The sequence below is a fragment of the Eptesicus fuscus genome, chromosome 14 (assembly GCF_027574615.1).
Source record: "Eptesicus fuscus isolate TK198812 chromosome 14, DD_ASM_mEF_20220401, whole genome shotgun sequence".
Lineage (NCBI taxonomy): Eukaryota > Metazoa > Chordata > Mammalia > Chiroptera > Vespertilionidae > Eptesicus > Eptesicus fuscus.
This window is the reverse complement of record NC_072486.1, coordinates 63,124,925-63,137,634: the sequence shown is the minus strand read 5'-3', so window position 1 is coordinate 63,137,634 and position 12,710 is coordinate 63,124,925. Positions and strand designations below refer to the sequence as shown.

General features: G+C 40.2%; 1 protein-coding gene across 2 annotated transcripts in view; it reads left to right on the top strand.

Moving 5' to 3' along the window:
• Positions 1-12,710, top strand: part of CALU (calumenin) — a 37,060-nt gene that overhangs the window by 10,099 nt on the left and 14,251 nt on the right. For both annotated transcript variants that reach the window (XM_008154041.3, XM_008154040.3), the window contains exon 2: positions 6,008-6,239. In XM_008154041.3, the coding sequence (XP_008152263.2) occupies positions 6,019-6,239 (221 nt within the window). In that variant the 5' untranslated portion in view covers positions 6,008-6,018. The remainder of the gene's footprint in view (positions 1-6,007; positions 6,240-12,710) is intronic.

The window sequence follows — 12,710 nt, the reverse complement described above, 5'->3', positions numbered from 1 at the left end:
TAGGTAAACACTAGTACTTGCCACCTCTAAACTACATCAAAATTACAACTAAAATACAGAACCACCTGAAATCTGGCTGAATAGAAGTCCTACAACTAGAGAAGTAAAGAAAAAAGCACACTGCCCAGCCAGCATGGCTCTGTGGTTGAACATTGACCTACAGTTCTATTCCCAGTCAGGGCACATGCCCGGGTTGTGGGCTTGATCCCCAGTAGTGGGTGTACAGGAGGCAGCTGATGATTCTCTTTCATCAATGTTTCTCTCCCTTCCTCTCTGAAATTAAAAAAAAAAAAATAGTTTTAAAAAGAAGAAAGCACATTGAGACTGGTTGGAGCGGAGGTGTGGACTGGACTGGTCTGATACCCACGTGTCCTGTTTTGTTTGGTTTTGTTTTTTTCATCAGAAGGGATATCTTGGCTGCAGAGACCTCCCATGAGGAGCAAGGTATCTCAACTGCCCACCAGCCCCTCAACCCAGGGTTCCAGTGCTGGGAAGAGAAGTCCCTCTAACTTTGGGCTATAAAAACCAGCAGGGATTGTGGCTGAGTGAGACTGAGGCCGCTGGAGACCCAGGCAGTCCCTCTTAAAGGGCCCATGCAAGAACTTACACAGTCTCAATCCCTCTGAGCTCCAGCACTGGTGCAGCAGCTTGGGGGGATCCAGGGACATATGGGGAGGAACTGGATTGTCTGGCATTAGAACAAGAACTTGGGGGTGGCTTTTTCCCAGACGGGTGCTCGCAGGGGTCATTGTTCCTATGCTGAGACCTTCCCTATCACAGAGCTGTCTGGCAGCCATATTTGAGTTTCCATTAGCCTAGCTCACATTGTTCGTTCAGCCTTGGTGATTCCCTGAGACCCTGCCCCATCCAACTTGCAGCCACACCCAAGCTCTTTGCAGCTGTTTTTCCATATGAATGATCTGTCCTGGCTAGGCTTCACAATTTACTAAAATCTCTCAAAACAAGCAGCAGTTGGTGTCAGTGTGCCCCATTCCTCTCAATAAGAGTCCACTAGGGGTCCAGCACTAGCAGCAGCCTGCCTTTCTTCACAGCTTGGCCTTGCCTGGGCAATACCAAGCCCAACTCAAGTAGCGGCCATCTGCAGATTGCTCTGTAGCTCCTGCCAGGTGGCCTGAGAGCCAGTACACCCAGTGGACAGCTTCAGACTATACAGGATTACAATTCTATACATCCACGAGCGACGCACTCAAGGGGCAGACTCAGTGAGTTCCAAATTCCCACTGAAGCAAGTCCTGCTCCATAGTAGTGTCTCCTGCACAGTAATTCTTCCACTGTAGTTGCAGCTGGTCCTCACAGCCAATTGCTCTGGAGGTCATTTCCTTCCAGTGACACCAATAGCAATCAAGGCTCAATTACAAGACTGCACACAGGGGTACACTTAGAGTGTCCAGCTTAGGTGACTGGGGAGGCTGAGCCACTGGGCCCTGCAGGACACCTATTACACAAGGCTCCTCTACCAATTTCAGGAGATATAGCAGCTCTACCTAATACATAGAAACAAACACAGGGAAGCAGCAAAAATGCAGAGACATGGAAATATCACAAATGAAAGAACAAGAAACTTCCAGAAAAAGAACTAAATGAAATGGAAGCAAACAAACTGCTGGATACAGCGTTCAAAACAATGATTATAAGGATACTCAAGGATCTTAATGAGAGTTTCAAGGGATTTAGTGAGAATTTCAAGGATCTTAGAATTTCAAAGACATGAAAAAGGACAAGTCAGAAATTAAGCATATGCTAACTGAAATAAAGAATGATTTAGAGGGATTCAGCAGTAGAGTAGAGGATTCTGAGAATCAAATCAATGGTTTGGAATATAAGGAAGCAAAAAATACCCAATCAAAACAGCAAAAAGGAAAAAGAATATGAAGATAGTGTAAGGAGTCTCTGGGATAACTTTGAGCATACCAACATTTGCATTATATTGGTTCCAGAAGGAGAAGAAAGAGCAAGATATTAAAAACCTATTTGAAGGAATAATGACAGAAAACTTACCCTTCCTGGTGAAAGAAATAGACTTACAAGTCCAGGAAGTGCAGAATCCCAAATAAGAGGAAACCAAAGAGGCCCACACCAAGACACATGATATTAAAATGCCAAACGTTAAAGACAGAATTTAAAGCAGCAAGAGAAAAGCAGTTACCTACAAGGGAGCGCCCGTACAACTTTTAGCTGATTTCTCAACAGAAACTTTGCAGGCTACAAGGGAGTGGCAAGAAATACTCTAAGTGATGAATAGCAAGAACCTACAACCAAGATTACCCAGCAAAGCTATCATTCAGAATTGAAGGTCAGATAAAGAGCTTCTCAGACAAGAAAAAGCTAAAGGAGTTCATCACCACCAAACCAGTATTACATGAAATATTAAAGGGTATTCTTTAAAAAGAAGGAGAAGGCTGAGGAAAATATGAACAATGAAATGGCAGCAACTACATATTTAACAACAATGGAATCTAAAAATCAAAATAAACGAACAAGGAATCTAATGAACAAAATAAACTAATGAATAAAATAGAACCAAAGGCATAGAAACGTGGAACAGACTGATGAATCTCAGAGGGAAGGGGGGGGGAGAGGGCAGGTAGAGATTAACCAAAGAACTTCTATTGCATATATATGCCTTACCTATGGATACAGACAATAGGGTGGTGAAGGGAATGGGGGGAGGGGCATCTGTAATAACTCTCAACAACAGTTTTATTTAAGTCAGAAAATGGAAATAAATGTAATAAAATAAAAATTCATACATTAATATATGTTTAACCCCGCTATTTTCAACGTTTTTCATATCATGGCACACATAAAAATAGCTATAATATTTATTTATTCACAGTGGAAGCTTTGTTGCTTTGGCTGTTGTCATTTTTTTTAAATATATTTTTATTGATTTTTTCAGAGAGGAAGGGAGAGGGAGAGAGAGATAGAAACATCAATGAGGAAAGAGAATCATCAATCAGTCGGCTGCCTCCTGCGTGCCCCGTACTAGAGATCAAGCCTACAACCTGAGCATATACCCTGACAGGGAATCGAACTATATGACCTCCTGGTTCATAGGTCAACACTCAACCACCGAGCCACACCAGCCAAGCCTGTTGTTTGTTTGTTTTAATTTTTATTGTTGAAATTATTACACATTTCCCCTTTTTTCTCCCATTGACCTTTTCTAGCCGGCGCCTGCCCCCCTTCCCATGCCTTTACCATCCTGTTGTCATTGTCCATGGGTTATGCATATATTCACACAAGTTTCCTATTGTCATTTTTTAATTTGACAATCTAAGGGAAAAGAGGTCAGTGCCTCTGATTAAATAGTCAGGTATTGCATGTTTTAAAATTTAGGGTTGGTACACCAGTGTGCCGTGGCATACCAGTTGAAAATAGCTGGTGTAACCTCTGGACATATTTAGTTTCCTTATCTCCTGGAATAATTCATTCTTCATTTTAGTTACCAAACTTTGAGGTAGGATCAGATATATGCAGTTTCTTCATATTAAGTATACTTTCAGGTTAAATTTCTATGGCTGTTTGAGAGTTTGGTTAGAATAGTGGTTCTTAATCTGACTGTCTTCTTTTTTCTTTCTGCCCCCCCCCCCCCCCCCCGTTCTTTATTTTTTCTTTGTGACTGTCTTTTTAAAATGTTAATAGCCAGAGGTGGGATGTAGTGGTTATATTTTCTAAAAAATGTCCAGATGATTCTAGGGTGCAATCTGGATTGAAACCACTGTGATAGAAGCTATGCTGAAAGAATTTTCATATTTTAAAAAATATTTACATATAAGGTGTGAGCCCTTAGAATAGATTGTTCCACTAATGACATCCTGGGGAAGGTGAAGTCTATGGCTGGTTTAATCTACAGATTTTAGGACAAGGTAATGCATTTAACATACATGTAATACAGCGTTCCTCTGTACTATAGTTTTTATTAGTTTCCTAGGTTGCTGTAACAAATTACCACAAACTGGGTGGCTTCAAAGGACAAAAATTCATTCTCTCATAGTTCTAGAGGCTAGACATTAGGAACCAAGGTGTTGGCTCTAGGGGAGGATCCTTCCTTTCCTCTTCCTAGCTTCTGGTTTCTTGACTTGTAGATGCATCACTCCAATCTGTGTCTCTTTTCATAACATGGTATTCTCTTCTCTGTGTATCTTTGTCCAGATCAGTCATTGGATTAGAGCCCATCCTAATCCAATATGACCTCATTTTAACTTGATTACATCTGCAGAGATCGTATTTCCAAATAAGGTCACATTTGTATGTACCAGGGATTAGGACTTCAGCATATTTTAGGGAAATACAATTCACCCACAATAAGCCTCATGCCTAATAATCACCTATCCATCTAGGAAGGGAGCCATTGGTCATAAAGGGAAATGAGTAAGACATAATGTGAAATTGCAAAAACTTATTCTCATTGCAGGAGAAAAGCATTCAGAATTTGTGTTATGATGAAGATTTAGTTAAAATATGAAAGCCTGGGAAAATCTTCCCCCTTGATCTTTAATTTTACAGCTTTTTCTCAAATTTTACAGTTTAACATCTCTGGACAGTACTGTGGGGTATCTGTAGAGTGTGCCAAACAGGTTTCCTGAAGTTTCTCTGCAAATTTTTTTCTCTGCAATTTTTTGGTCACATTTTTTAATAAGGTGTTCCAGCCTGGTGCTTTTAGAATCATCTGTGACTGAAGAGATTTTGAAGGTAGAGAGTAGGGCCTTGGAATTGGTACTTCGAACAGTACTTCAGGTGGTCCTTAGGCCTGGTAACTTTTGGGAAACAATATATAGGGTGATAAAGCAGTTGTTATTCATCACTGTACCATCTGAATGGTTTGATCTTTGAAGGGGATTTGAAATTGAGTCTGGATATGGGAGATGGCTTGGTGGTATAGGCCAAGGGCACTGCAAATATTTCATTGGCTCCTTATCTGATGATCATGAGAATCATCTGAGAAGCATTTAAAACTACAAGTGCCTAGATTCAGTTTCAGAGATTCTAGTTCAATAGGGAAAACTTTTTCAAAGTTTTCTAGGTAATTCTAATAACCAGCCTGGTTTGAAGACCAGACCATTAATATAATACAGAGTAAAGTATTGGAGTCATTATGTCTAGATTTAAATCTTGGTTCTTTCACTTTTAAATCTTATGAACTTGGCCGAAGCCGGTTTGGCTCAGTGGATAGAGCATTGGTCTGCGGACTGAAAGGTCCCAGGTTCGATTCCAGTCAAGGGCATGTACATTGGTTGCGGGCACATCCCCGGTAGGGGGTGTGCAGGAGGCAGCTGGTCGATGTTTCTCTCTCATCGATGTTTCTAGCTCTCTATCCCTCTTCCTTCCTCTCTGTAAAAAATCAATAAAATATATTTAAAAAAAGAAAGGCGTGCTCCCCCTGGCGCAAGAGGGGGAATCGTGACTCCAGGACACGCATTGATTTAAAAATAAATAAATAAATCTTATGAACTTGGGCAAAATGATTAATGTTCTTTGGAGTTTTTTATTTTTACTTTATTATTTTTAATTGATTTAAATTTTTATTTTTAAATGTGTTTTATTGATTTTAGAGAGAGAGGAAGGGAGAAAGAGAGACAGAAACATCAGTGATGAGAGAGAATCATCGATCAGCTGCCTCCTGCATGCCACCCACTGAGGAACCAGCCCTCGACCTGGGCATGTGCCCTGACTGGAAATCGAACTCACCACCTTTTGGTGGACAGGACAATGCTCCAACCAACTGAGCCACACTGACCAGGGTACTTGGGTGTTTTTTAAAGGGAGACTACTTACAAGGTATAATTCCTTGTAAGCCTACAATTAGATGAAGGAAATTGGTGAAAATTTCTCATCCTAAAACTGGAAAGTCTGATATTCTACTGTACTTATTTTATGGATAAATGGTAATATTTGGGGTTATAGCGAATCAATAATAACTAGGTGTGAACTTTTTAATTAAACATACTACCTCTTGAATTAACCACCTTCCTTTCTCTTTAAGATCTGATTACCATGGACCTGCGACAGTTTCTTATGTGCCTGTTCCTGTGCACAGTCTTTGCCTTGAGCAAGCCCACAGAAAAGAAGGACCGTGTACATCATGAGCCTCAGCTCAGCGACAAGGTTCACAATGATGCTCAGAGTTTTGATTATGACCATGATGCCTTCTTGGGTGCTGAAGAAGCAAAGACCTTTGATCAGCTGACACCAGAAGAGAGCAAGGAAAGACTTGGGTGAGGTGTCAGCCCTCACGGGGCTGGTTTGGATACTGACATTTCTTCATAAATCAATTCATTCTTTTTTTCTCACTGACTCAGTCACCCAGTAAAGCTTTGTTGAACTACATTTTATGAAAGCTAATCACAGACTTGCTACCACTAAAATGTAATTAACACTTGCTCTTATACATTTCTCCATTGAATAGCTGTTTTTACCTCACTCTATAAAGCAAAGTCACTTTTGCATAAAAGTACCAAATATTAAAGGGCTCAGCTTGATCCCAAAGGAACATTACCTGGTAGGGGAAGAAGTGGGTGGCTTCTCATCCTTGCCTTTTTTAATTTTTAAAAACTTTCCTGACCTATTGCCCAAGCCAAGTGTTTTGAGTGGCTAATAAAATGCAAATTAAACATCTGGACTAATTTCTCTAAAGTTTATTATTTCCTAGAGTGTCCCTCGCCCTCTTTGTTTTCAATCTCAGATATTAGCTTAATTAAAAACAAAAGCTTTTTAGAAGATTGTAAAGGTAATGGTCTTAATGTCAGATATGAGTTGCTGTTTCAGTAACAGCGGGCCATAGTCAGGTTCCATGGCTCTCTCAGCCAGCGTCTTCGTACTTAAACCCTTGATTTTGGTAGAGTCCCAGTGGATTATTTCTTTTTTTTTTTTTTTTTTTTTTAAATATATTTTATTGATTTTTCACAGAGAGGAAGAGAGAGGGATAGAGAGTTAGAAACATCGATCAGCTGCCTCCTGCACACCCGCCACCGGGGATGTGCCCGCAACCAAGGTACATGCCCCTGACCGGAATCGAACCTGGAACCCTTCAGTTCGCAGGCCGACGCTCTATCCACTGAGCCAAACCGGTTTCGGCCCAGTGGATTATTTCTAACTGAGGATCTGAGAATGTCTTTTTGCTCTTCCAAAGCCTTACTTTTTAAGGAAATGCAGGTTAATTTAATGAGCATTTTCTCCTCAATGATCATAGTGGTGTCACTTTCTGAATTATATTCAAGAGACTTGTTGGAAAGTTGTACCACATAGAAACTTCCAAAAATAGTTTGTTGTCATGGCTAGTGCCATGATTAGGAGACATTATAGGGTTTGTTTTGAGTGATAGATACTTCAGGATAAACTTATTTTATTCTTTCTACAATATTTCTTTTTATTATTGATTTTGAGAGAGAGAGAGAAGAGAGAGAGGCGCATCAATGAAAGAGAAACGTCATCAATTGGCTGCCTCATGCAAACCCCCTACAGGGGATGGAGCCTGCAACCCCGGGCATGTGCCCTAACTGGGAACCATGACCCATGACTTCTTGGTTCCTGAGTCACACCAGCTGGCCTACAATATTTTATTCTTTTTTTTCTCTCTCTCTCTTTTTCTACAATATTTTATTCTTAAACACTAAGAGAAAGCAAAAGATTTTTCTATGTAGAAAGAGAAACTCCTAAAACACCTGAAAGTAGATAAAGAAAACAAATAATATTAAAGAGTCAGTTTTCTATTAGGTTGCTTTTCTAGCTTTGAGAGACCGTGATCACTTTTAATTTTAATGTTAAAAATGTGCTAACATTTCTGGCTGAAAATAGAGCTGCATGAGGGAATTCTCATTCTTCATGTCTTGCCTATTAATGTGCATGTCCAACCCACATTTTGTCTGCACATGTTTCTCTGCAGAATTACTCTTAAATAATGAAAGGCCCTTCGGTTAGTGTCAGTCAGGCTCTGGGAAGGGAGTAGAATAGCTCTGTTAGCAGCTTTCAGTAGAGAGAACGATTCTTTTTTGTCATCAGTGAATATCAAAAGTGCAACCCATGAGCAGACTCCATTTTTGTTTGAATAAGATCATACCTTTTATGGAATGTATGAATGAGTCAAATAATGTTTGCTTCTCCCAAATTTTGGAAATAATGACAAATATCCCCAGTTCGTAAGGTAACATACTATTAGAAGCAATAATTCCTGGTGAACTTTTTTTTTTTTTTTTAACTTATTCACTGTGGCATTTCTAAACATTGTTTTGGTAGGTGACTATACACCAGACGTTGGAAACAACAGATTCCCCTCTTCCATCTATTCTAGAAGGCAAGTAATTATTAGGAGACAAGATTATTGTTCATACCTGTAGTTGTAAAAATTCACTTTTTTTTTTAAATCCTCACCTGAGGATATGTTTTTTTTTTTAATTTTTTTTATTGTTTTTATCTTTTTATTGTTTTTCTTTTTCTTTTCTTTTCTTTTTTTTTTTAAGAGAGAGAGTGAAACATCAATAGGTTGCCTCCTACACATGCCCCAACGGGGGGATCATATCCGCAACCTATGTATGTGCCCTAATTGGGAATTGAACCCCAACCTTTTAGTTTTTGGGACAATGCTCTAACCAACTGAGCCACCTGGACAGGGCAAAAGTCACAACTACTATTTGAAGTTAATCCTCACCTGAGGATTTTTTTTTCCATTGATTTTTTTTTTTTTTTTTTTTTTAAGAGAGTGGAAGGGAGTTATGAGGGAGGGGGAAAGAGAGAGAAAAACATCGGTGTGAGAGAGACACATCAATTGGCTGCCTCCTGCACTCGGGGATCAAACCCACAACCCTTCCTTCAGTTTGAGGGGCTGACGCTCTAAACACTAAGAAAAACTGGCCAGGGCTTCACTACTATTTTTGAATCTTTAGTAGTGATAGCTACTAAAGAATTTTAAAACAAAGTTTTAAATTCCTTTTTTTATTAAGAATGCTGACAAATAGAACACTTTTTCTGTATGTGTTATATTTTCAACCTCACTCCCCCATCCCAGGAAGTCTAAATTTTCATTTAAGTGTCCTTCAGGTGAAGATTTATTTGTGTGTTTTGTGTGTGTGTGTGTGTACTTTTTAAACATTTTATTTTACTTTTAAGATTTTTTATTTTTTAATATATTTTTATTGATTTCAGAGAGGAAGAGGGAGAGAGAGGGAAAGATAGAAACATCAATTTTTTTAAATATATTTTATTGATTTTTACAGAGAGGGAGAGGGATAGAGAGTTAGAAACATCAATGAGAGAGAAACATCGATCAGCTGCCTCCTGCACACCCCCTACTGGGAATGTGCCCGCAACCAAGGTACGTGCCCGCAACCAAGGTACATGCCCTTGACCGGAATCGAACCCGGGACCCTTGAGTCCGCAGGCCGACGTTCTATCCACTGAGCCAAACCGGTTAGGGCAGAAACATCAATTTTGAAGGAGAATCATTGATTGGCTGCCTCCTGCACACCGCACACTGAGGATTGAGCCTACAACCCAAGCATGTACTCTGTCTGGGAATTGAACAGTGACCTCCTGGTTCATAGATCAGCGATGAACCACTGAGCCACCATGGCCCAGCTATTGTTAATATTTCCATGGCCTCTTGGAAAAGTAGACTGAGGCCAATAAAATTAGCTGGCCCAAATGGGTAGAGGATGGAGCTGGGGAGCCTGACTTTTATATTTTTATTTATTTATTCCATCATCATCTACCCCCCTATACCCTCTTTGTCTCTTTTCAGAAAAAGGTTGCCAACCACTATATTAAACACTGGGGTAGTTCTGTTGAAATAAATAGAATGACATTCAGCCAACTTCAATGAGAAAAGCCCATCTTAAATAGTCACATCTTTTTTTTAATCTGAGTGATCCTTCTTTTTAGGCCTACTTATTATAACTTATAATAGCTTAAAATCTTTTGGGAGCTCTGGCTGGTGTTTCTTAGTGATTCGAGTATCAGCCCATGCACTGAAGGGTCTCAGGTTCAATTCCTGGTCAGGGTATATATCTGGGTTGCAGATTTGATCCCAGGCCCGAGTGGGGGCAAGTGCAGGAGGCAACCAATCAATGTCTCTCTCCCCCTCCCTCCCTCCCTCCCACTCTAAAAATCAATGGGCCCTAGCTGGTTTGGCTCAGTGGATAGAGCATCGGCCTGTGGACTGAAGGTTCCCAGGTTCAATTCGGGTCAAGGGCACATGCTCGGGTTACGGACTCGATCCCCAGTATGGGGTGTGCAGGAGTCAGCTGATCAATGATTCTCTCTCATCATTGATGTTCCTATCTGTCTCTCCTTTCTTCCTCTCTGAAATAAGTAAAAATATGTTTACAAAAAAAAATCAATGGAGCCCAGCTGTTATGGCTCAGTGGTTGGGTTTCCCAAACAGGGCACATGCCGGATTGCAGGCCCAATCCCCAGAGTGGGGTGTGCAGGAGGCAGCCAATCAATAATTCTCTCTCATCATTGATGTTTCTATTGCTCCCTTCCTCTCTGAAACCAACTTAAAAATTTTTTTATAAATAAAATACATAAATAAAAATCAATGGAAAAATATGCTCAGGTGAGGATTAATAAAACAAAAATCAATTTCTTTTGGGAATGGAAGGGGCAAAGTTGCAAATAATTTTTTTGTCCTATGCCCATGTAGATAAAGGAGGGTATTTAAGAGATGGCTTCTTACTGCTTTACCTTTTACTGATTTAACATTTTAAATCAAAAGCTACAAGATTACACATTTCTCTGAAGGAAAATGCTTGTTAATTATAGGATGTAAGTTATGCCTAACAACCATATCAATATCAATATAAGTCTCTTCTCATAGTGACACTCATACACTGATTCTAATCACTTTCCAATGTATTCATGAAATGAGAAAAGACATTATTTGCTACCAAGTGACAGTCTTTTTCAATCCTGCATTTAATAGAGCATAAGAATATGCCATGGTTTCAGATCTGTTAAGAGTTTTGATTTAAAGTTCCTATTCTAGCCCTGGCTAGTGTGGCTCAGTTGGTTGGAGCATTGACCTGTACAACAAAAAGGTTATGGGTTCAATTCCAGATCAGGGCATATACCAGGTTGCAGATTCAAACTCCAGTCAGGGTGTTTATGGAAGGCAACTGGTTGATGTTTCTCACCTTCTCCCTTTCCTTTCCTCTCTTTCTGAAATCAGTAAGAACATATCCTCAGGTGGGGATTAAAAACAAAAAGTGTAAAGTTCCTTTTCCAAACTGGGCCACTTACTTGTGTGACTTTACATGTTATTTTAGCTTCTATGAATAGTTGATTGTATCTTTAAACTGAAGTTTTCATATGCACATGTTTTGAAATCCTTAAATTAAGATAACAGATCTAGTGAAAAGAAGCTCAGGAAGGGCAAAGTATGTTGATTTTTGAGCTTTGTAATCTTGCTTTATCATGTGCATGCTAACCCTCTCAGCTTATTAACATTCTCATAATCATATGCATTCTTCCCACATTATTTCCTGTGTTCTCTGTTTTTGTGGTTATATGTAGAAATCCAGTTTGACATCTACATATATAAAGAGGTAATATGCACATTAGGCTGGGACTCCGTAACGGGTCACGACCAGACAGGAGGAGGTTGCATGCACAGGTGAGGCCCAGAGCGAAGATGGAGACAGAGGCAGGAGGGCCTGCCCAAGCAGGTGTGGAAGCTCGGGCAGCCCTGGAGCGGGCACAGGCAGGGGGGCCGGGGGACCCTGCGAGTCAGGCGCGGGTCCCAGGCCCCCCCCCCCCCGCCCCCCCTCCAACCTCCCCTTCCGTGGGGTGCCTCCTCACACGGCGGGAGGTGGGGCACCTCCTCGCATGATTTCAATTGTGCGCTGGGCCTCTAGTAGTATATAATAAGCTACTGGCCATTTTTTAGAATAAGCTTGCTTCAGTCTTTGTGTGCCTGTTTTGTTTTGTTTTATAAAATAATTTTTTTAAATATATTTTTATTGATTTCAGAGAAGACGGGAGAGGGAGAGAGATAGAAACATCAGTGATGACAGAGAATCATTGATCGGCTGCTTCCTGCATGCCCCACATTGGGGATTAAGCACACAACACAGGCATATGCCCTGACCGGGAATCAAACCATGACCTCCCGGTTCATAGGTCGATACTCAACCACTGAGCCATGCCAGCCGGGCTTAAATAATTTTGATTGAGGTATAAGTGATCTCAGAACTATTTTTGATGCGTTAATTTTTAACAAAAGTGTTTTATTTTTTTTAAGGAGCTGAATGTTTTAAAACCTGGTTTAAAGTTTTGAATTTTTAGAAAACCATGCCAAGAAATTGTTGTGATTATATACCAAGAAATTGTGATTCTCCTAAAAGCAATAAAAAATATTTGCATGTTGCTTGATACAAAGAGTAAAGATAGGAATGGATATTCACTCCTGAATCCTGACCATCGTCTGAGACCTATCTCTAGAGAGAGAGATGGGGTTTGCTTTTGGATCCAAGTGAACCAGCCTTGGACTGTGCTTGGCTTTATCCAGATGGCTCATTACAAACCAGTAACAGGTCACTTAAGAGAAAAAATTTCAGTTGCCTATTTGGCAGTTTTATTTTGAGGACAATTTTTATTTCCATGCTTTAATCTTGGGCAACAACATCTGTTGTCACAGCACACCTGGCTAAATAAACCCAGAGCCTTGTGTCCTTTTAACCTCTTGCTGGATTTCT